We start from the raw sequence: 23,922 nt of genomic DNA on the forward strand, positions 1-23,922 counted from the left end.
CAGAAAGCTCCCTTTACTTGTTTTGCTGAAATCATTATTTATAGCTGAGTCTAGAAAGAAATTTTGTAGCTAACACAATTATATGACCATCGAGAAGTCCATGAAATAGCCCCTAAGCAAATTATTCCCAAATATCGTATCAACTCTAGTGTTACTAAATTGGTAATCTACCACTATTCTTTTCATTTCAGAAGACAGAAATTAATAACTTACTTTCACGAAGATATTTTCAGCTTCAAAAAGCTGTATTTGTAAATGCAGCAACTGCTCCTCTGTTAAAAGCAAGAAGGAAAGATGTAAGCTTTGTCCTCACTAAGCATGGACATCAGTCCTTAAAACATCTCCTTGCCAATGAGATATAAATTGATTTGAAACTTTGTGGGTTGTTGTAAGTATATGTACAAAGAAGAATGTTGTATTCACACTGGATGATGGAATGGAATCTAGGAATAAACATTTTGTACAATTGTTAATGATGAGATGTTGCAGTCAGTTTAGGAATTATGAAGAGAACTATTTTTCAAATAAAACCAACTGTTGCACTATGGTCATTAGTGCAAACAATTTGTTGTCAGTTTACTGGCCAAGAATAGTAAAGTAATTGGCAGTGGCAATTATGGTAATAATGATGATGAAGTGACACAAAACAGAATTTACGGGCATGGGTAATCAATAGGAGAAACACATGCACAAAAAATGAATGCACTACTTCAGACCAGTAATTTGATGCTCTAATGTTTGTGAAATCAATAGTAACTGGAGCTAACAGCCTCCTTACTGCATGTCACTAATGTCGTGCAGCTGTTTTTCTGAAGTTCAACTGGAGTATCATCCTAAGCTTCGTTTGCGAATGCAGGTTAATTCTGTTTGTGGCAGAGACCAAATTTCTGTCCCAATAAAACGAATTTTACAGAAAATAGGGTAATCACATGTCCATCACAATTGAAATTAATACAGGGTAAATAATTTCAGGTCGAAGTTACTAATATTTGTGTTATCTGAAAATTTGAAATTAGGTGATTGAATTAGGCATTAAATTCAAACTCAATCCACTTCAGTGACCTTGAAAATGCCAGTACAGGATGTGAAGAAGAATCTGCTGGATGCCTGCATCAACACCATTGTGTGAATGTGAAGTACATTAAAGGCAGCTTCCTCACAGAAACAGCACAATCGGAACGAACAAGATACAAAATGGATCCTCTCAAATAAATACTTTGTTTGCATTCCACCAGTGAATTTTAATTGCAATACTCTAAATTTAATTTGTCATATTCTTTTGCAATTAGTTTCCAGTGTAGTATATGTTAAGTTTTATTTTGTACAATTAGCTCTTAGCCCAAGGTTATGCTTTTGCTCCTTTGCAGATCATAGGGACCAATGTGAAGATAACTTATTGGCCTCCATGCCAGGAGTATGCATGCTTGATGGACTGGATAGACCAAAGTACAGTTTGAGATTTGGTCTAACTTCAGATAGTTCTCCCTCACTATCCTCTAAAACAGCAAATCTTCAACATAATAGCTAGCTGTTTGGTACTTACCAAACAACATGTATAATACAAGTTTTTTTTTATTCATATCATATGCTAAATGGTAAATTAACTACCATGGTAAATAACTGCACTTCTTGGAGTTTTGAGAAAAGTGAAGTTAAAGTTAACAACATTTGAAAATTGTCTTTAGATTGCTAAATGAAATTTCAATTTTTTTTAGACTTAAAAAAAGTTTTGTAACATTTTCTGCTTGCAAGTCAGAATAACTGGTTAATGTAAATGTTCAGTTTTTAGCACAGTTTGTAAAAGTCTGCATGCACTCGTATCCTTTTGCTTCCAGAATATTGTGAATTAAGAAGAATGTGGAATATGTTTTCTCCATAGTACTTTATTGGTGGTTGTTATCAATTGAGTTATCATAAGATTGCCAAACAAATAATTAGGGAATGCTACAGGAACATCATGCTTTTTGTGGTTTATAATAATGAAACAAAATCAGAAAGAATACTGTTTTATTCATTATCCCATTGTTGAAAATACACCCAGGCGACAGTCATGGGATACCTGCTAATATTGTGCCCAAACTCCTTTTCCCAACCATAGTGCAATAACTGAATGTGGCATGGACTCAACAAATCTGCAGAAATATTGAGAATGCTGCCTGGATAGCCCTCTACAAATGCAAAAAAGTAGCTGGTGCAGGATGTGCGCAAACTGACCTCTCGATTATGTCTCATAAATGTTTGATGGGATTAGTGTCTGGCAATCTCGCTAGCCGTGTGACACTTCCCAGTTATCCAGAATATTCTGCTAACTAATCGTGAACCATTGTGGCCTGGTGACATGATGTGGTTGTTTGTGAACATGAAATTCAGGAATGGTTTCAAATATTCCTAGCACAGTGCCTTGTGGACAGCTTGGGTCCATAGCTTTGTGGGGTCTGCACCACACTCAAACTCTACCATCCATGCTTACACACTGAAATTGAGACTCGTCTGAGCAGGCCAAGGTTTTCCAGTTGTCTTGGGTGCAACTGAGATGATCACGTAGCCAGGAGAGCCCAAGAGATGCTCTGCAGGTGATACTGTGCTGTTAGCAAAGGCACTCGTGTTGGTCGTCTGCTGACACAGACCATTAACATCAAATATCACAACACCATCATAAAGGGTACATTTGTCCTACACCCCACATTGGTTTCTCTGGTTATTTCATGCAGTGTTGCTTGTCTATTTCCAGTGACAATACTATGCAAACACTGCTGCACCTGGTTGTTAAGTGAAGGCTGTCAGCATCTGCATTGCCCATGGTAAAGAGCTAATGCCTGAAAGTTGGTATTCTCGGGACACACTTTACAGTGTGGATCTTGGAATGTTGATTTCTCTAATGATAAACTAAATGCTATGTTCCATGTGTTTATCTCGTACTACCATTTCATGTTCAAAGTCTGTTTGTTCCTGTTGTGCAACCATAGTCATGTTGGAAACCTTTCCACATGAACCACCTGAGTACAAATGGCAGCTCCAGCAATGCAGTGTCCTCTTATACCTGGTGTACATATGTTGTTGTTGTTGTGGTCTTCAGTCCTGAGACTGGCTTGATGCAGCTCTCCATGCTACTCTATCCTGTGCAAGCTTCTTCATCTCCCAGTACCTACTGCAACCCACATCTTTCTGAATCTGCTTAGTGTATTCATCTCTTGGTCTCCCCCTACGATTTTTACCCACCACGCTGCCCTCCAATACTAAATTGGTGATCCCTTGATGCCTCAGAACATGTCCTACCAACCGATCCCTTCTTCTGGTCAAGTTGTGCCACAAACTTCTCTTCTCCCCAATCCTATTCAATACTTCCTCATTAGTTATGTTATCTACCCATCTAATCTTAAGCATTCTTCTGTAGCACCACATTTCGAAATCTTCTATTCTCTTCTTGTCCAAACTATTTACCGTCCATGTTTCACTTCCATACATGGCTACACTCCATACAAATACTTTCAGAAATGACTTCCTGACACTTAAATCTATACTCGATGTTAACAAATTTCTCTTCTTGAGAAACGCTTTCCTTGCCATTGCCAGTCTGCATTTTATATCCTCTCTACTTCGACCATCATCAGTTATTTTGCTCCCCAAATAGCAAAACTCCTTTACTACTTTAAGTGTCTCATTTCCTAATCTAATACCCTCAACATCACCAGACTTAATTCGACTACATTCCATTATCCTCGTTTTGCTTTTATTGATGTTCATCTTATATCCTCCCTTCAAGACACTATCCATTCCGTTCAACTGCTCTTCCAAGTCCTTTGCTGTCTCTGACAGAATTACAATGTCATCGGCGAACCTCAACGTTTTTATTTCTTCTCCATGGATTTTAATACCTACTCTGAATTTTTCTTTTGTTTCCTTTACTGCTTGCTCAATACACAGATTGAATAGCATCGGGGAGGGGCTACATCCCTGTCTTACTCCCTTCCCAACCACTGCTTCTCTTTCATGCCCCTCGACTCTTATAACTGCCATCTGGTTTCCATACAAATTGTAAATAGCCTTTCTCTCCCTGTATTTTACCCCTGCCACCTTTAGAATTTGAAAGAGAATATTCCAGTTAACATTGTCAAACGCTTTCTCTAAGTCTACAAATGCTAGGAATGTAGGTTTGCTTTCCTTAATCTTTCTTCTAAGATAAGTCGTAAGGTCAGTATTGCCTCACGTGTTCCAGTATTTCTATGGAATCCAAACTGAACTTCCCCGAGGTCGGCTTCTACTAGTTTTTCCATCCGTCTGTAAAGAATTCGTGTTAGTATTTTGCAGATGTGGCTTATTAAACTGATTGTTCGGTAATTTTCACATCTGTCAACACCTGCTTTCTGTGGGATTGGAATTATTATATTCTTCTTGAAGTCTGAGGGTATTTCGCCTGTTTCATACATCTTGCTCACCAGATGGTAGAGTTTTGTCAGGACTGGCTCTCCCAAGGCCGTCAGTAGTTCCAATGGAATGTTGTCTACTCCGGGGGACTTGTTTCGACTCAGATCTTTCAGTGCTCTGTCAAACTCTTCACGCAGTATCGTATCTCCCATTTCATCTTCATCTACATCCTCTTCCATTTCCATAATACTGTCCTCAAGTGCATCGCCCTTGTATAGATCCTCTATATACTCCTTCCACCTTTCTGCTTTCCCTTCTTTGCTTAGAACTGGGTTTCCATCTGAGCTCTTGATGTTCATACAAGTGGTTCTCTTATCTCCAAAGGTCTCTTTAATTTTCCTGTAGGCAGTATCTATCTTACCCCTAGTGAGATAAGCCTCCACATCCTTACATTTGTCCTCTAGCCATGCCTGCTTAGCCATTTTGCACTTCCTGTCGATCTCATTTTTGAGACGTTTGTATTCCTTTTTGCCTGCTTCGTTTACTGCATTTTTATATTTTCTCCTTTCATCAATTAAATTCAATATTTCTTCTGTTACCCAAGGATTTCTACTAGCCCTCTTCTTTTTACCTACTTGATCCTCTGCTGCCTTCACTACTTCATCCCTCAAAGCTGCCCATTCTTCTTCTACTGTATTTCTTTCCCCCATTCCTGTCAATTGTTCCCTTATGCTCTCTCTGAAACTCTCTACAACCTCTGGTTCTTTCAGTTTATCCAGGTCCCATCTCCTTAAATTCCCACCTTTTTGCGGTTTCTTCAGTTTTAATCTACAGGTCATAACCAATAAATTGTGGTCAGAGTCCACATCTGCCCCTGGAAATGTCTTGCAATTTAAAACCTGGTTCCTAAATCTCTGTCTTACCATTATATAATCTATCTGATACCTTTTAGTATCTCCAGGGTTCTTCCATGTATACAATCTTCTATCATGATTCTTAAACCAAGTGTTAGCTATGATTAAGTTGTGGTCTGTGCAAAATTCTACCAGGCGGCTTCCTCTTTCATTTCTTAGCCCCAATCCATATTCACCTACTACGTTTCCTTCTCTCCCTTTTCCTACACTCGAATTCCAGTCACCCATGACTATTAAATTTTCGTCTCCCTTCACTGTCTGAATAATTTCTTTTATTTCATCATACATTTCTTCAATTTCTTCGTCATCTGCAGAGCTAGTTGGCATATAAACTTGTACTACTGTAGTAGGTGTGGGCTTCGTATCTATCTTGACCACAATAATGCGTTCACTATGCTGTTTGTAGTAGCTTACCCGCATTCCTATTTTCCTATTCATTATTAAACCTACTCCTGCATTACCCCTATTTGACTTTGTGTTTATAACCCTGTAGTCACCTGACCAGAAGTCTTGTTCCTCCTGCCACCGAACTTCACTAATTCCCACTGTATCTAACTTTAACCTATCCATTTCCCTTTTTAAATTTTCTAACCTACCTGCCCGATTAAGGGATCTGACATTCCACACTCCGATCCGTAGAACGCCAGTTTTCTTACTCCTGATAACGACATCCTCTTGTACATATATACGTCCGTATGTGTGCATATTACTATTCCATGAGTTTTGTCACCCTAGTGTATTTGTACCAGCTGGATCACTTCCCTCTTCTCACATACCATTGGCAGGTTATTTAGATAACATACAAATGACAACCTAAATGCTATGTCCCATGTGTTTATCTCGTACTACCATTTCATGTTCAAAGTCTGTTCGTTCCTGTTGTGCAACCATAGTCATGTTGGAAACCTTTCCACATGAACCACCTGAGTACAAATGGCAGCTCCACCAATGCAGTGTCCTCTTATACCTGGTGTACATATATACGTCTGTATGTGTGCATATTGCTATTCCATGAGTTTTGTCACCCTAGTGTATTTGTACCAACTGGATCACTTCCCTCTTCTCACATACCATAGGAAGGTTATTTAGATAACATACAACATAAAACATCAGTACATTGCTGCATCAACATAATGCAAATTTTTGATTAATCATTTAAAATGGTGCTACAAAATGAGAAAGAGTTCATAACCTGGTTCGTGAAGGTGTTTCTGATCATCTGATCTGGTTCAAGTCCCTTAAGCAGATCATTGCCAGTTGTTGTTTCGGTTGTCTTTCTTTATGTGCAAGCGAGTAGAACAATTCATGATGGGTAGGCAACATAAATGGAATCAAGTCCAGAAGCTTTACTATGTTCTAGACACTATTATCTCATTTTTCTGGGAAATATCACTTGAATCCCTTTGCTTCTGACTCACTCAATTACAATTTGTGGGTGAATTACAAACAATGTATTTATTTGATAAGGCACGAGTTGTATCTTGTCTGTACGGACTGAACTGCCTTTATAAGGAAGATACTATTCGTGTACTTCACATATTACTCATGATGTAAGCATCTGGAGATTCTTCAATGTGTGCTGTAGTGATATTTCTGGTGCAGTAGCAGTTTTATAGTGCAGGTTTTCTTTCATTTGTGTACATTTTTATTTCCAAGCATAATGTTGCAGAGATGATCAGTTGTTTAGAAAACAGATATCAGACATGTGATGAATGTAATGTTAAAACATTGTTTTTCATGCATGTGTTTTAATTTTACTCTGGCAGATAAACTTTATTAATCAAGTCATTACTGTAGCCCTGTCTGAGTGGTCATCTTAGACAGATTGCATGGAACAGCTCAGAGGTGTAATAACATGTGGCATAGGCAATAACAATTAGGATGCTGTAAGGTTCCTTTTGCTACTGCTCAGTGACTCAATAGCCTACAGTGCACATTGTCACACTGTTGGGAAGTGCCATCTGTCGTCTATGTGTGTGATTACTGGTTGCTGGCATAGTCCTAGTTTGCAGATCATTTAGTTACCACATGACCATGAAAATTAATAGTCATTTACCCTACCTAATAGAGATGTAGTTTTATAGAACCTTTCAGAATAACAATCATTAGTTGTTGTATGAGTTTCAGTTCCAAACTCAAAAGAATTTTGGTGATATATAAAATTACCTAACACCTAGAATCTGGGTCTTCCCATTGAAAAGAGAATTCTGATATGTTAATATGTTTTTCTAAGTACATCAGATGATGGCTTAAAGTCAATACTTTGTCAATAAAATGAAGCTCAAGAGTTTTTTGTTTATAACAATGAAGGTTCATAGTTTTTTATTTTGCTCATGGTATTACTATTCTTAGCTGTCTGACTTCAGTCATTACATATATTACCGAGCGAGGTGGCGCAGTGGTTAGCACACTGGACTCGCATTCGGGAGGACGACGGTTCAATCCCGTCTCCGGCCATCCTGATTTAGGTTTTCCGTGATTTCCCTAAATCGCTTCAGGCAAATGCCGGGATGGTTCCTTTGAAAGGGCACGGCCGATTTCCTTCCCCATCCTTCCCTCACCCGAGCTTGCGCTCCGTCTCTAATGACCTCGTTGTCGACGGGACGTTAAACACTAATCTCCTCCTCCTCCATTACATATATTGTACTCTGAAGAGTGAGTGAGGGGGTGAATTCTACACATAGTTGATTTATGTATCTGGAAATGTGTTAGTAATTAATGAGGTATTATAGTGTGAATCATATTGTGTAATTGAATAGTGAATCACATACATGGTACGATGTGTTTAAAAAGAACACTGTAAAATATTGCTCGAACAGTATACACATGTGGAAGACTAGGTACAATGGAATTATCAATACACAGAGGACAGTGGAGTGAGTGAGAACCGAACGCTACACGTACATGATGTATGAATCTTGAAATCAGTTAATAATTAATTATGAATGTGCGTCTGAATTACAGTATATGTGTAATTGAGCAATGAGTCATATACATGGTATGATGTGCTTGAAGTAGAGTAGACATGTGAAAATGAGGTTTTTTCAGTGTATTTGCTTTCTGGAAATTACTAAATTTGGGAAATGTTTCATTTGTATCTTCACCCAGAAAACTATTGTCAGCGTTGTTCATTTTATCAACTGCATGCTGAATTATGTCATCATTAAGCAGTAGCCTAAAAAATTGAGCAATGATTCTTGTTTTGTTAGTGGATGAGACACCATTCATGTAGATAATTAAACCAAGTCTCACTTACTTTATTAACTTCTCCCAGCAGGAGTTCTTCATCATGATAGAGTTGATTACCACAATGTCTGCGTCTTCACATTCTGCAGCTTTGTCACGTTTCCGCAGTCTCAAGATTCCACCTATCGTCCTTTGATTCATTGTCTTCATACTCAAAATTGCTGTGTTATTGTAATATGTGTATTAATTGATCATTAGGGTGTGTTTCGTTGTGCCGAGAAGATCCTGGCATTGTTAGGTTATTTGCCATTTCGATCAGTGAACAGCACAGACATTTAAGCACAAGAAAACAAAATGTTACATAGAAAAAACAGTTTATGGAGGCTTTGTTGTTCGTACAAACATCTTTTCACAGGTGCAAAACTAGAATCTATTATTCTACATTGGCTTTTCAGAAAGTAGGGAACATTTTGGCATTAAAAAAAAATTAAGTACAAGAAATACATTTTATTATATACATCTGAAAGAGCGGCTGATATACTACGATTCGACATAGTCACCAAACTCATTGAGGCACTTATCATAGCGGTGGACAAGCTTTCAAAGACCTTCGCCGTAAATTTCTGCCGCCTGAGTGTTCAGCCAGTGAGTAATGGCCGCCTGGAGTTCCACATCGTCATCAAAGCGCTTAGTTGCAAGCCAGTTCTCCATCTTGGGAGCCAAGTAGAAGTCACTTGGTGCCAGATCAGGGCTGTAGGGCGGATGAGGGATAATTTCCCATTTGAATGAGTTAAGGAGTTCTTAGTGCGGTCTGCCGTGTGAAGTAGGGCATTGTCGTGCAAAAAAACAAAATTTCTGGACGCCAGCTTTCCTCAGCGTTCGTTTTGAACTGCTCCTCTAAGGCTGTGCAAAGTTTCACAGTACCGGGCAGACTTTATGGTTGCTCCACTTTTGAGAAAATTGTTTCATCAACACCAGCGACAAGATCATCAGTCATAATGCTCGGGCATCCTCTCTTCTCTTCATCATGAACGTTGGTTCAGACATTTTTAAACCGAATGTACCATTTCCAGATGAAACATTCACTCATTACGTTGTTTCTGTACACTTTGCACAGTTCACAATAAATTTTTATAGGTTTTAGGTTTTTTTGCCAACAAAGACCATATCACAGACCGCATCTCACGACTGGCGGGATTTTCTATTGCAGAGCACATTTCAATTTAGAATATCGAAAATATCAGATGCGCAGAGATGTTCTCACTGTCATGGACGGATGCCGAATGAACTGCTGAACATGCACATACCAAAATATACACAGAAACGTTCCCTACATTCTGATTGGCCCTTTTATGGCGTGTCACATTTGTTTGTTTGTCACAAGAAAGCTTATAAGTGTCAGCAACACTGCGCTACTGGCATGAATTGAAACATATAAGTAGCAACTAGTTGACTACCTATGGCTTACAAGGTGAAATGGGTGCAAATTATTATGGTGCAATTGTTTTCTCTGTGTGCTTGGGTATCCTTGCCAAATTATTATCTTTGGGTTCGTACTCTGTTCCATGCTAGCTCCATTTTACAAAGTGCATCCTGTGTGTAATGGAGTACCTTTTTGCATATTTTCTAGGTCCATGACTATAGATTATTGAATACAATGTATGTAATAATAGAAATAGTTTTGTGAACATTTCTATATTCGGATCAGTTATCAGTGGCTTCTCTAAACCAGTTGCAACTAATTTCAGCATGCTTCCTTTGAAAACAACACAGTCTGCTTCTATCCTCATCATTGTCCTATGTGTTGTAGTTGCCCATTAAACACTGATTATATTTTGACTTTATATCTTTGTGTTACACATCTAATTTCTCAAGTATTTCATGTAAAACCAGAAGATATCTTGGCATGGTTTTCTTGTACGTCATTTTTAAAAAAAATCACTCTCTTTATCATTTATCTGCAAATTTGCTCGATTTTATTACATTCAAATGGTGTATGCATAAGCTGTATTTTGAACGCTTTTTATAGAGTCAGAATACACTCCCTTTTGTGTTTTAGAAAACTATTATGCCTTTCAATGGTGTTTCTGTTAATGGCACATTATTCCCTGTTTCTTACTTCCAGAGTTCTTCAACTTGAGATAAAGTGTCCAAACATAGTGAATACGATTTTGTTTCAGGTGATTTGAGATGCACGCTATTTGTGTTTGTTTTACAACTCGTACGTAACAATTCTCTGTTACTTCACAATTGCCATGTAAAAAGCAATCAATTGAGCAGTAAGGGTAAAAATGACACAAAGCTGTGACTTTCTGTACATTTTTCAACTGCATTCTGTCAAGGTAATCAGCAAGCATTGAGGATAGACTGACATGAGTGTATATAGTGAGTGATTTTTACACGTTTCAGATGGCAAACATTCCATGCTAAGCACTTGACCAAAGTGGGAATATGTTCTCTTATGAAATAGCTATTTCAATTAGAATGAAATTCTAATTGATTCTATGCATTATGTAATTGCAATCAAGCACTTATATATTTCTAGTGATATCCAAGTTCAGTTGTTCCTTTACTCGCATTAGCCATGTGATTGTTCTTTATATTTTGTTTTTATTTTCTGTTATGTTAATTGCTATGCTATATTGCTTGTGATCAGCTCTATGTGTTGTTTAGTTAACTCCTCTTTGCAGTTTGCAAACATGAAGATGAAGACACAGCATCTTTCTCCAAGCCACGAAAATGCATGGTTGATGAACTGGCCACTGTGAATTGCAGTTTGAAAAAGAATGTGTCAGTAAGTGTTTCTGGCCCAGAAGCAACCAAATTATCGAAACCTCAAGGTAATGCCTAACACATAAAATGTATGCATGAATTCATATATTTCGTTGAAGACAAAAATAAACTTTAGAGGTTGATACTTATGCACCAAGAATTACAGGTGCATATTGTGTGGTAAATTTCAGTTGAATTTATGTAGATAAGATGTGACAGCAAAACTCTGTTAACTTCTTTAATATACCTGGAATGAGCTCATTCCTTTCTAAGATTGTTTCTAATTTAGGATTTATGTACAGAACAAGTCAAATAAACTGAGAAGATTAACAGAAAAAGAAGGTATTCATGAAACTGGATGCAACACTTGTGATTCAATAAGGAATACCAGAAAGCTCCCTTTACTTGTTTTGCTGAAATCATTATTTATAGCTGAGTCTAGAAAGAAATTTTGTAGCTAACACAATTATATGACCATCGAGAAGTCCATGAAATAGCCCCTAAGCAAATTATTCCCAAATATCGTATCAACTCTAGTGTTACTAAGTTGGTAATCTACCACTATTCTTTTCATTTCAGAAGACAGAAATTAATAACTTACTTTCACGAAGATATTTTCAGCTTCAAAAAGCTGTATTTGTAAATGCAGCAACTGCTCCTCTGTTAAAAGCAAGAAGGAAAGATGTAAGCTTTGTCCTCACTAAGCATGGACATCAGTCCTTAAAACATCTCCTTGCCAATGAGATATAAATTGATTTGAAACTTTGTGGGTTGTTGTAAGTATATGTACAAAGAAGAATGTTGTATTCACACTGGATGATGGAATGGAATCTAGGAATAAACATTTTGTACAATTGTTAATGATGAGATGTTGCAGTCAGTTTAGGAATTATGAAGAGAACTATTTTTCAAATAAAACCAACTGTTGCACTATGGTCATTAGTGCAAACAATTTGTTGTCAGTTTACTGGCCAAGAATAGTAAAGTAATTGGCAGTGGCAATTGTGGTAATAATGATGATGAAGTGACACAGAATTTACGGGCATGGGTAATCAATAGGAGGAACACATGCACAAATGGAATGCACTACTTCAGACCAGTAATTTGATGCTCTAATGTTTGTGAAATCAATAGTAACTGGAGCTAACAACCTCCTTACTGCATGTCACTCATGTCGTGTAGCTGTTGTTCTGAAGTTCAACTGGAGTATCCTCCTAAGCTTCGTTTGCGAATGCAGGTTAATTCTGTTTGTGGCAGAGACCAAATTTCTGTCCCAATAAAACTAATTTTACAGAAAATAGGGTAATCACATGTCCATCACAATTGACATTAATACAGGGTAAATAATTTCAGGTCGAAGTTACTAATATTTGTGTTATCTGAAAATTTGAAATTAGGTGATTGAATTAGGCATTAAATTCAAACTCAATCCACTTCAGTGACCTTGAAAATGCCAGTACAGGATGTGAAGAAGAATCTGCTGGATGCCTGCATCGACACCATTGTGTGAATGTGAAGGACATTAAAGGCAGCTTCCTCACAGAAACAGCGCAATCGGAACAAACAAGATACAAAATGGATCCTCTCAAATAAATACTTTGTTTGCATTCCACCAGTGAATTTTAATTGCAATACTCTAAATTTAATTTGTCATATTCTTTTGCAATTAGTTTCCAGTGTAGTATATGTTAAGTTTTATTTTGTACAATTAGCTCTTAGCCCAAGGTTATGCTTTTGCTCCTTTGCAGATCATAGGGACCAATGTGAAGATAACTTATTGGCCTCCATGCCAGGAGTATGCATGCTTGATGGACTGGATAGACCAAAGTACAGTTTGAGATTTGGTCTAACTTCAGATAGTTCTCCCTCACTATCCTCTAAAACAGCAAATCTTCAACATAATAGCTAGCTGTTTGGTACTTACCAAACAACATGTATAATACAAGTTTTTTTTTATTCATATCATATGCTAAATGGTAAATTAACTACCATGGTAAATAACTGCACTTCTTGGAGTTTTGAGAAAAGTGAAGTTAAAGTTAACAACATTTGAAAATTGTCTTTAGATTGATAAATGAAATTTCAATTTTTTTTAGACTTAAAAAAATTTTTGTAACATTTTCTGCTTGCAAGTCAGAATAACTGGTTAATGTAAATGTTCAGTTTTTAGCAAAGTTTGTAAAAGTCTGCATGCACTCGTATCCTTTTGCTTCCAGAATATTGTGAATTAAGAAGAATGTGGAATATGTTTTCTCCATAGTACTTTATTGGTGGTTGTTATCAATTGAGTTATCATAAGATTGCCAAACAAATAATTAGGGAATGCTACAGGAACATCATGCTTTTTGTGGTTTATAATAATGAAACAAAATCAGAAAGAATACTGTTTTATTCATTATCCCATTGTTGAAAATACACCCAGGCGACAGTCATGGGATACCTGCTAATATTGTGCCCAAACTCCTTTTCCCAACCATAGTGCAATAACTGAATGTGGCATGGACTCAACAAATCTGCAGAAATATTGAGAATGCTGCCTGGATTGCCCTCTACAAATGCAAAAAAGTAGCTGGTGCAGGATGTGCGCAAACTGACCTCTCGATTATGTCTCATAAATGTTTGATGGGATTAGTGTCTGGCAATCTCGCTAGCCGTGTGACACTTCCCAGTTATCCAGAATATTCTGCTAACTAATCGTGAACCATTGTGGCCTGGTGACATGATGTGGTTGTTTGTGAACATGAAATTCAGGAATGGTTTCAAATATTCCTAGCACAGTGCCTTGTGGACAGCTTGGGTCCATAGCTTTGTGGGGTCTGCACCACACTCAAACTCTACCATCCATGCTTACACACTGAAATTGAGACTCGTCTGAGCAGGCCAAGGTTTTCCAGTTGTCTTGGGTGCAACTGAGATGATCACGTAGCCAGGAGAGCCCAAGAGATGCTCTGCAGGTGATACTGTGCTGTTAGCAAAGGCACTCGTGTTGGTCGTCTGCTGACACAGACCATTAACATCAAATATCACAACACCATCATAAAGGGTACATTTGTCCTACACCCCACATTGGTTTCTCTGGTTATTTCATGCAGTGTTGCTTGTCTATTTCCAGTGACAATACTATGCAAACACTGCTGCACCTGGTTGTTAAGTGAAGGCTGTCAGCATCTGCATTGCCCATGGTAAAGAGCTAATGCCTGAAAGTTGGTATTCTCGGGACACACTTTACAGTGTGGATCTTGGAATGTTTATTTCTCTAATGATAACCTAAATGCTATGTCCCATGTGTTTATCTTGTACTACTATTTCATGTTCAAAGTCTGTTTGTTCCTGTTGTGCAACCATAGTCATGTTGGAAACCTTTCCACATGAACCACCTGAGTACAAATGGCAGCTCCAGCAATGCAGTGTCCTCTTATACCTGGTGTACATATATATGTCCGTATGTGTGCATATTGCTATTCCATGAGTTTTGTCACCCTAGTGTATTTGTACCAACTGGATCACTTCCCTCTTCTCACATACCATAGGAAGGTTATTTAGCTAACATACAACATAAAACATCAGTACATTGCTGCATCAACATAATGCAAATTTTTGATTAATCATTTAAAATAGTGCTCCAAGATGAGAAAGAGTTCATAACCTGGTTCGTGAAGGTGTTTCTGATCATCTGATCTGGTTCAAGTCCCTTAAGCAGATCATTGCCAGTTGTTGTTTCGGTTGTCTTTCTTTATGTGCAAGCGAGTAGAACAATTCATGATGGGTAGGCAACATAAATGGAATCAAGTCCAGAAGCTTTACTATGTTCTAGACACTATTATCTCATTTTTCTGGGAAATATCACTTGAATCCCTTTGCTTCTGACTCACTCAATTACAATCTGTGGGTGAATTACAAACAATGTATTTATTTGATAAGGCACGAGTTGTATCTTGTCTGTACGGACTGAACTGCTTTTATAAGGAAGATACTATTCGTGTACTTCACATATTACTCATGATGTAAGCATCTGGAGATTCTTCAATGTGTGCTGTAGTGATATTTCTGGTGCAGTAGCAGTTTTATAGTGCAGGTTTTCCTTCATTTGTGTACATTTTTATTTCCAAGCATAATGTTGCAGAGATGATCAGTTGTTTAGAAAACAGATATCAGACATGTGATGAATGTAATGTTAAAACATTGTTTTTCATGCATGTGTTTTAATTTTACTTCTGGCATTAGCCATGTGATTGTTCTTTATATTTTGTTTTTATTTTCTGTTATGTTAATTGCTAGGCTATATTGCTTGTGATCAGCTCTATGTATTGTTTAGTTAACTCCTCTTTGCAGTTTGCAAACATGAAGATGAAGACACAGCATCTTTCTCCAAGCTACGAAAATGCATGGTTGATGAACTGGCCACTATGAATTGCAGTTTGAAAAAGAATGTGTCAGTAATTGTTTCTGGCCCAGAAGCTTCCAAATTATCGAAACCTCAAGGTAATGACTAACACATAAAATGTATGCATGAATTCATATATTTCGTTGAAGACAAAAATAAATTTTAGAGGTTGATACTTAATCACCAAAAATTACAGATGCATATTATGTGGTAATCTTCAGTTGAATTTACGAAGATAAGATGTGACAGCAAAACTCTGTAAAGTTGTGAATTTTAAAATTCTGCAATGTTGAAGGGTGTCCAGAACGAGCTTGGTCTTCAACACGCATCTCACCAAGTTTAATGTGCCCAAACCACTTGAAAACCTGTGTGCAGTTCATAGCGTCCTCCTGGAAAGCTTCCTGAAGCATTTGCTGTGTCTCCGTCGCAGTTTTTTTAAGCAGGAAACAAAATTTCACACACACACTTTTTATTCTTTTAAAGTTGCCATAACAACTTCGCAGAGGTAACCCGCCAACAGTCAGAGAAACACAATACCACACTTGCACGTTCAGCTCTACACTGACACCGTCTGCACAGCTGTTTCATGAAGGTCTCTACTAACACCATCTAGCGTGAGAACCCTGCACTACGTCTATGAGTTGCAGTGCCCTCGGAGTCTGGTTTTGTTTGTGTCTCCCCTCATATCTCATTCAGTTATCATGCTGCCAGTTGGTCTGAGCAGATTTGTGGCAGTTAACAGCATTATCTACCATCCCATGAGACAGGATGCATGTGCATTGAGCCGAAATCTTACACATACAAAATATAGAAGTTCTGTATCTATGTGATACTGACAGCAAATTTCATGTCTGCACATGAAAGGGTGCTAGATGTCAAAACACATATAAGTGCCAGTGAGAGATGGATCATGTGATAAAGCTTGCATACTGTGCTTTGTCCTTCAGGGACAAAGTTTCTTGATGGGTGTCCCTCTTGTTCAACTGTACTGTCCCTGTGCTATGTGTTTTCAGATGGAACAGGGTTTTAGCTACTACAAAGCTATTGAAAAAACTGTCCATTCAAGTATGATTGCCAACATGTAGCTTCTCCTCCAGTAAATTCAGAATGGCCTTTTCAGCATGGGATTGTGGACCCACATTGTCAAATATCCTATTGTACACAGGGCACTTATTTATAAAACGGTCCACATTGTTCAGCATGTAAATTTTTATATCAAATTTATGCCTTCTGTTTCGAATATATTGTCTAAAGGACAACTTCTCCTGTCAAAGATTCATTGTTCATCTGAAGATAGTTCTCTTCCTGTGTAATACCCTGGACACTATGTTGTGAAAATAATTTAGTGTGGGTCATATTTGGCACAGTTAGTCATTTTGTTTTGACTGTACTGGCTGTAGATATTTAGAAAAAAGTAACAAGTGTAAGATGATCACATGTATATACCTGTGGTCCTACTTATTGCTTTTGTTATGTTTTGAAACAGAAGATCTTTTTTTTTTCAGTAGTCTTGTAGTCTGACAGTTAGTTGTATGTAATAAAATACACAACTAGTCAAATATTTCGTCAATACAAAGATGTCCATGTTACAAATCATAGATGCAACATTTCTATCTTCTCTCAGAAAACTAGTCCCACTGTTGTCGTTCAATTCATCAGCTACACACTGAAGTATGTCATCAGTAAATAGAAGCCTAAAGAAATCTATTAGTGTGTAGTTAGTAATATAAATAAGCAAACATTCTTGTTTCTGCTCAGTAAACTATTCCCACTGTTTTCATTCGTTTTATCAACTATACACTGACACGGTGTAGTAAGTAGTAGCCTAACGAAATCCATTGCTTTATTGATATAGGATAAATAAGCAAATGTTCTTATTTTGTTAACAGATGATATCACAGTCATTTGGATCACAATGCCAGGTCTCATCTGCTTTATTAACTTCCTTTAGTGTGAGTTCATCACCACCATCCCCAAAATAATCATAGAATTCACCACCACATTATCCACACTTTACAATTTTCCAGTATCACAAAGCATATTTCCAAGTTATGGTTCCACACTGTTGTCATTATGTTAACTTTCCACATACTCAATATTCCACCAACCTTCCTTTGGTTCGTTGTCTTCATACTCAAAACTGCTATTTTCTAATATGTTCAGTGTCAATAAACGTTTCATTATTCCTATTCTTTTTAGTGGTAGTAGGTCCTGGTGTTGGTTGGTTATCTGGCATTTCAGTCAGTGTTATCACAGATAATGAAGCACAAGAAAACAAAACTGTAGGCATGAAAAACTGTTCTTCTGTAATTACTTTCTATTATTGTATTTGTTTAGCTTCAGTTTGTACAAGAAGCTCTTAGTAAAATGCTGTGTTTATGCTTCTTTACAGATTACAAAAATGGATGTGAAGATAATTTATTGGCCTCTGTGCAAGGGGAATTCATACTTAACGAACTGGATAGACAAAAATACAGTTTGAGACCTGATGTAACTTCAGATAGTTCTCACTCACAAGCCTATAGAACAGCAAATTTTCAAGGTAATAACTGTCTTTTTAAACTTAACAAAAGTGTGTATAATACAGTTTTATATTCATAGCATATGGTAAAATAAATTTGAGAATTAAAATTTGTAGGTGGATTGCAGAGAATGTATTTATTTGAGAATGTATATGTTGTATCTTGGGGGTTGTGATTGAACTGCATTAATAAGGAAGGTGCCATTCATTTAACACACATTATTGATGTTGCAAGCACCTGGGATGTTCTTCTACACATGGTTTACTGACATTTCAGGTTCAGCAATAGTTTGGGTCATGAGCTGGTCTCAGGTATACACTCGCACACACACACATATCCATCCGCATATACACAGACACAAGCAGACATTTGTAAAGGCAAAGAGTTTGGGCAGAGATGTCAGTCGGGGTGGAAGTACAGAGGCAAAGATGTTGTTGAAAGACAGGTGAGGTATGAGCGGCGGCAAATTGAAATTAGAAATTAGCGGAGATTGAGGCCTGGCGGATAGCGAGAAGAGAGGATATGCTGAAGGGCAAGTTCCCATCCCCGGAGTTCTGACAGGTTAGTGTTAGTGGGAAGTATCCAGATAACCCGGACGGTGTAAAACTGTGCCACGATGTGCTGGCCGTGCACCAAGGCATGTTTAGCCACAGGGTGATCCTCATTACCAACAAACACTGTCTGCCTGTGTCCATTCATGCGAATGGACAGTTTGTTGCTGGTCATTCCAACATAGAACGCTTCACAGTGTAGGCAGGTCAGTTGGTAAATCACGTGGGTGCTTTCACATGTGGCTCTGCCTTTGATCGTGTACACCTTCCGGGTTACAGGACTGGAATAAGTGATGATGGTGGGAGGGTGCATGGGACAGGTTTTACACCGGGGGCGGTTACAGGGGTAGGAGCCAGAGGGTAGGGAAGGTGGTTTGGGGATTTCATAGGGATGAACTAAGAGGTTACGAAGGTTTGGTGGACGGCGGAAAGACACTCTTGGTGGAGTGGGGAGGATTTCATGAAGGATGGATCTCATTTCAGGGCAGGATTTGAGGAAGTCGTATCCCTGCTGGAGAGCCACATTCAGAATCTGATCCAGTCCCGGAAAGTATCCTGTCACAAGTGGGGCACTTTTGGGGTTCTTCTGTGGAAGGTTCCGGGTTTGAGGAGATGAGGAAGTGGCTCTGGTTATTTGATTCTGTACCAGGTTGGGAGGGTAGTTACGGGATGCAAAAGCTGTTTTCAGGTTGTTGGTGTAATGGTTCAAGGATTCTGGACTGGAGCATATTTGTTTGCCACGAAGACCTAGGCTGTAGAGAAGGGACCGTTTGATGTGGAATGGGTGGCAGCTGTCATAATGGAGGTACTGTTGCTTGTTGGTGCATTTGATGTGGACGGACGTGTGAAGCTGGCCATTGGACAGGTGGAGGTCAACGTCAAGGAAAGTGGCATGGGATTTAGAGTAGGACCAGGTGAATCTGATGGAACCAAAGGAGTTGAGGTTGGAGAGGAAATTCTGGAGTTGTTCTTAACTGTGAGTCCAGATCATGAAAATGTCATCAATAAATCTGTACCAAACTTTGGGTTGGCAGGCCTGGGTAACCAAGAAGGCTTCCTCTAAGCGACCCATGAATAGGTTGGCGTACGAGGGGCCATCCTGGTACCCATGGCTGTTCCCTTTAATTGTTGGTATGTCTGGCCTTCGAAAGTGAAGAAGTTGTGGGTCAGGATGAAGCTGGCTAAGGTAATGAGGGAAGAGGTTTTAGGTAGGGTGGCAGGTGATTGCCGTGAAAGGAACTGCTTCATCGCAGCGAGGCCCTGGACATGCGGAATATTTGTGTATAAGGAAGTGGCATCAATGGTTACAAGGATGGTTTCCGGGGGTAACAGACTGGGTAGGGATTCCAGGCGTTCGAGAAAGTGGTGGGTGTCTTTGATGAAGGATGGGAGACTGCATGTAATGGGTTGAAGGTGTTGATCTACGTAGGCAGAGATGCGTTCTGTGGGGGCTTGGTAACCAGCTACAATGGGGCGGCCGGGATGATTGGGTTTGTGAATTTTAGGAAGAAGGTAGAAGGTAGGGGTGCGGGGTGTCGGTGGGGTCAGGAGGTTGATGGAGTCAGGTGAAAGGTTTTGTAGGGGGCCTAAGGTTCTGAGGATTCCTTGAAGCTCTGCCTGGACATCAGGAATCTGATTACCTTGGCAAACTTTGTATGTGGTGTTGTCTGAAAGCTGACGCAGTCCCTCAGCCACATACTCCCGACGATCCAGTACCACGGTCGTGGAACCCTTGTCCGCCGGAAGAATGACGATGTACCGGTCAGCCTTCAGATCACGGATAGCCTGGGCTTCAGCAGTGGTGATGTTGGGAGTAGGATTAAGGTTTTTTAGGAAGGATTGAGAGGCAAGGCTGGAAGTCAGAAATTCCTGGAAGGTTTGGAGAGGGTGATTTTGAGGAAGAGGAGGTGGGTCCCACTGTGACGGAGGACGGAACTGTTCCAGGCAGGGTTCAATTTGGATAGTGTCTTGGGGAGTTGGATCATTAGGGGTAGGATTAGGATCATTTTTCTTCGTGGCAAAGTGATATTTCCAGCAGAGAGTACGAGTGTAGGACAGTAAATCTTTGACGAGGGCTGTTTGGTTGAATCTGGGAGTGGGGCTGAAGGTGAGGCCTTTGGATAGGACAGGGGTTTCGGATTGGGAGAGAGGTTTGGAGGAAAGGTTAACTACTGAATTAGGGTGTTGTGGTACCAGATTGTGTTGATTGGAATTTTGTGGTTTTGGAGGGAATGGAGCTGGAAGTGGGAGATTGAGTAGATGGGAGAGACTGGGTTTGTGTGCAATGAGAGGTGGTTGAGGTTTGCTGGAAAGGTTGTGAAGGGTGAGTGAGTTGCCTTTCCGGAGGTGGGAAACCAGGAGATTGGTTAGTTTTTTGAGGTGAAGGGTGGCATGCTGTTCCAATTGGCGGTTGGCCTGTAGGAGGATGCTCTGAATAGCCGGTGTGGATGTGGGAGAGGAAAGATTGAGGACTTTTATTAAGGATAGGAGTTGACGGGTGTGTTCATTGGGTGAGTTGATGTGTAGGTGAAGGATTAGGTGGGTGAGGGCAATGGATTGTTCAGTTTGGAACTGGTATAGGGACTGATGGAAAGAAGGGTTGCAGCCAGAGATGGGAACTTTAAGTGTGAGGCCTTTGGGGGTTATGCCAAATGTCAGACAAGCCTGAGAAAATAAAATATGTGAGCGTAATCTGGCTAGGGTGAAGGCATGTTTGCGGAGGGAATGTAAATAAAACTTAACGGGGTCGTTGTGGGGGTGTTGTGAGGGTGACATGGTATTGGGTGGAAAGTTTAACATGAGGTTGAAATGAAAAAGAAAGATAGAAATACATGGGGAGAGATAAAGGTGAACTAGAAAGCAACTGGAGATCTGGTATGAAAAAAGGCGAAAAAGTGTTGGTTAAGTTGATCCTGTGGTGAACTTGGGTTGGTAGACAGCGATGTGCATAAAGGTTAGGTGGTTGTGTTGCCGCTAAATCACGTTAAAGGACGGAGAAATTCGGGAAAATTTCAAAAAAACATATTAAAATGAGTGGTGTTGTGGTGAAAGATTACGAAAATGGGGCTAACAATTGTAGAAATAATGACGTTAAAACCTTTGGGGAGCGGCTAAAATGATCAGTGATGTGCGAAAAACGGAAGTGGAAATAAAGTGAAAGTTATTAGAACTAGCCAAAATGGTTGTTTAATACGTGAAAGCAGCTGTTATTGAACTAGAAACGGTGGATTTTGTAGCAGCGGTAGTGTAGAAGCGAAAATAAAGTTTTTTTTTTTTGGTTATGGTTTGGAAGTGGGTTACGTATTATTTAGCATATATAGGCGGGATAAAATTGTATAGGCCTGGTGGATAACGGGAAGAGAGGATATACTGAAGAGCAAGTTCCCATCTCTGGAGTTCGGATAGGTTGGTGTTACTAACAGGCCTCAATCTCCGCTAATTTAAAGTTGCCGCCACTCATACCTCACCTGTCATTCAACAACATCTTTGCCTCTGCACTTCTGCCTCGACTGACATCTCTGCCCAAACTCTTTGTCTTTAAATATGTCTGCTTGTGTCTGTATATGTGTGGATGGATATGTGCGTGTGTGCGAGTGTATACCCGTCCTTTTTTCCCCCTAAGGTAAGTCTTTCCGCTCCCGGGACTGGAATGACTCCTTACCCTCTCCCTTAAAACCCACATCCTTTCATCTTTCCCTCTCCTTCCCTTTTTCCTGATGAGGCAACAGTTTGTTGCGAAAGCTGGAATTTTGTGTGTATGATTGTGTTCGTTTGTGTGTTGTCGACCTGCCAGCACTTTCATTTGGTAAGTCACATCATCTTTGTTTTTAGGTATATTTTTCCTACGTGGAATGTTTCCTTCTATTATAACTATGTGTGTGTATATATATATATATATATATATATAGGGAAACATTCCACGTGGGAAAAACACATCTGAAAAGAAAGATGATGAGACATACCAAACAAAAGCGCTGGCAGGTCGTCAGACACACAAACAAACACAAACACACACACATTAAATTCAAGCCTTCACAACCAATGGCCGCCCCATCAGGGAAGAGGGAAGGAGAGGGAAAGACGAAAGGATTCGGGCCCCAAGGGAGAGGGCAAGGAGCCACTCCAATCCCGGGAGCAGAAAGACCCACCCCAGGGGGAAAAAAGGACAGGTACACACCCACGCACACACACACACACACATCCATCCGCATATACACAGACACAAGCAGACACCCGTAAAGGCAAAGAGTTTGGGCAGAGATGTCAGTCGAGGTGGAAGTACAGAGGCAAAGATGTTGTTGAAAGACAGGTGAGGTATGAGCGGCGGCAAATTGAAATTAGAAATTAGCGGAGATTGAGGCCTGGCGGATAGCGAGAAGAGAGGATATGCTGAAGGGCAAGTTCCCATCCCCGGAGTTCTGACAGGTTAGTGTTAGTGGGAAGTATCCAGATAACCCGGACGGTGTAAAACTGTGCCACGATGTGCTGGCCGTGCACCAAGGCATGTTTAGCCACAGGGTGATCCTCATTACCAACAAACACTGTCTGCCTGTGTCCATTCATGCGAATGGACAGTTTGTTGCTGGTCATTCCAACATAGAACGCTTCACAGTGTAGGCAGGTCAGTTGGTAAATCACGTGGGTGCTTTCACATGTGGCTCTGCCTTTGATCGTGTACACCTTCCGGGTTACAGGACTGGAATAGGTGATGATGGTGGGAGGGTGCATGGGACAGGTTTTACACCGGGGGCGGTTACAGGGGTAGGAGCCAGAGGGTAGGGAAGGTGGTTTGGGGATTTCATAGGGATGAACTAAGAGGTTACGAAGGTTTGGTGGACGGCTGAAAGACACTCTTGGTGGAGTGGGGAGGATTTCATGAAGGATGGATCTCATTTCAGGGCAGGATTTGAGGAAGTCGTATCCCTGCTGGAGAGCCACATTCAGAATCTGATCCAGTCCCGGAAAGTATCCTGTCACAAGTGGGGCACTTTTGGGGTTCTTCTGTGGAAGGTTCCGGGTTTGAGGAGATGAGGAAGTGGCTCTGGTTATTTGCTTCTGTACCAGGTTGGGAGGGTAGTTACGGGATGCAAAAGCTGTTTTCAGGTTGTTGGTGTAATGGTTCAAGGATTCTGGACTGGAGCATATTTGTTTGCCACGAAGACCTAGGCTGTAGGGAAGGGACCGTTTGATGTGGAATGGGTGGCAGCTGTCATAATGGAGGTACTGTT

General features: G+C 39.7%; 1 protein-coding gene across 16 annotated transcripts in view; it reads left to right on the plus strand.

The window, feature by feature from the left end:
- Window positions 1-23,922, plus strand: part of LOC126165466 (uncharacterized) — a 229,270-nt gene that overhangs the window by 125,405 nt on the left and 79,943 nt on the right. For 15 of the 16 annotated variants that reach the window (XM_049920319.1, XM_049920321.1, XM_049920326.1 and 12 more), the window contains 3 exons: window positions 11,156-11,305; window positions 15,570-15,719; window positions 18,014-18,163. In XM_049920319.1, the coding sequence (XP_049776276.1) occupies window positions 11,156-11,305; window positions 15,570-15,719; window positions 18,014-18,163 (450 nt within the window). The remainder of the gene's footprint in view (window positions 1-11,155; window positions 11,306-15,569; window positions 15,720-18,013; window positions 18,164-23,922) is intronic. The other variant, XM_049920329.1, reaches the window with a different exon arrangement.

The sequence above is a fragment of the Schistocerca cancellata genome, chromosome 1, assembly GCF_023864275.1.
Source record: "Schistocerca cancellata isolate TAMUIC-IGC-003103 chromosome 1, iqSchCanc2.1, whole genome shotgun sequence".
Taxonomy (NCBI): Eukaryota; Metazoa; Arthropoda; class Insecta; order Orthoptera; family Acrididae; genus Schistocerca; species Schistocerca cancellata.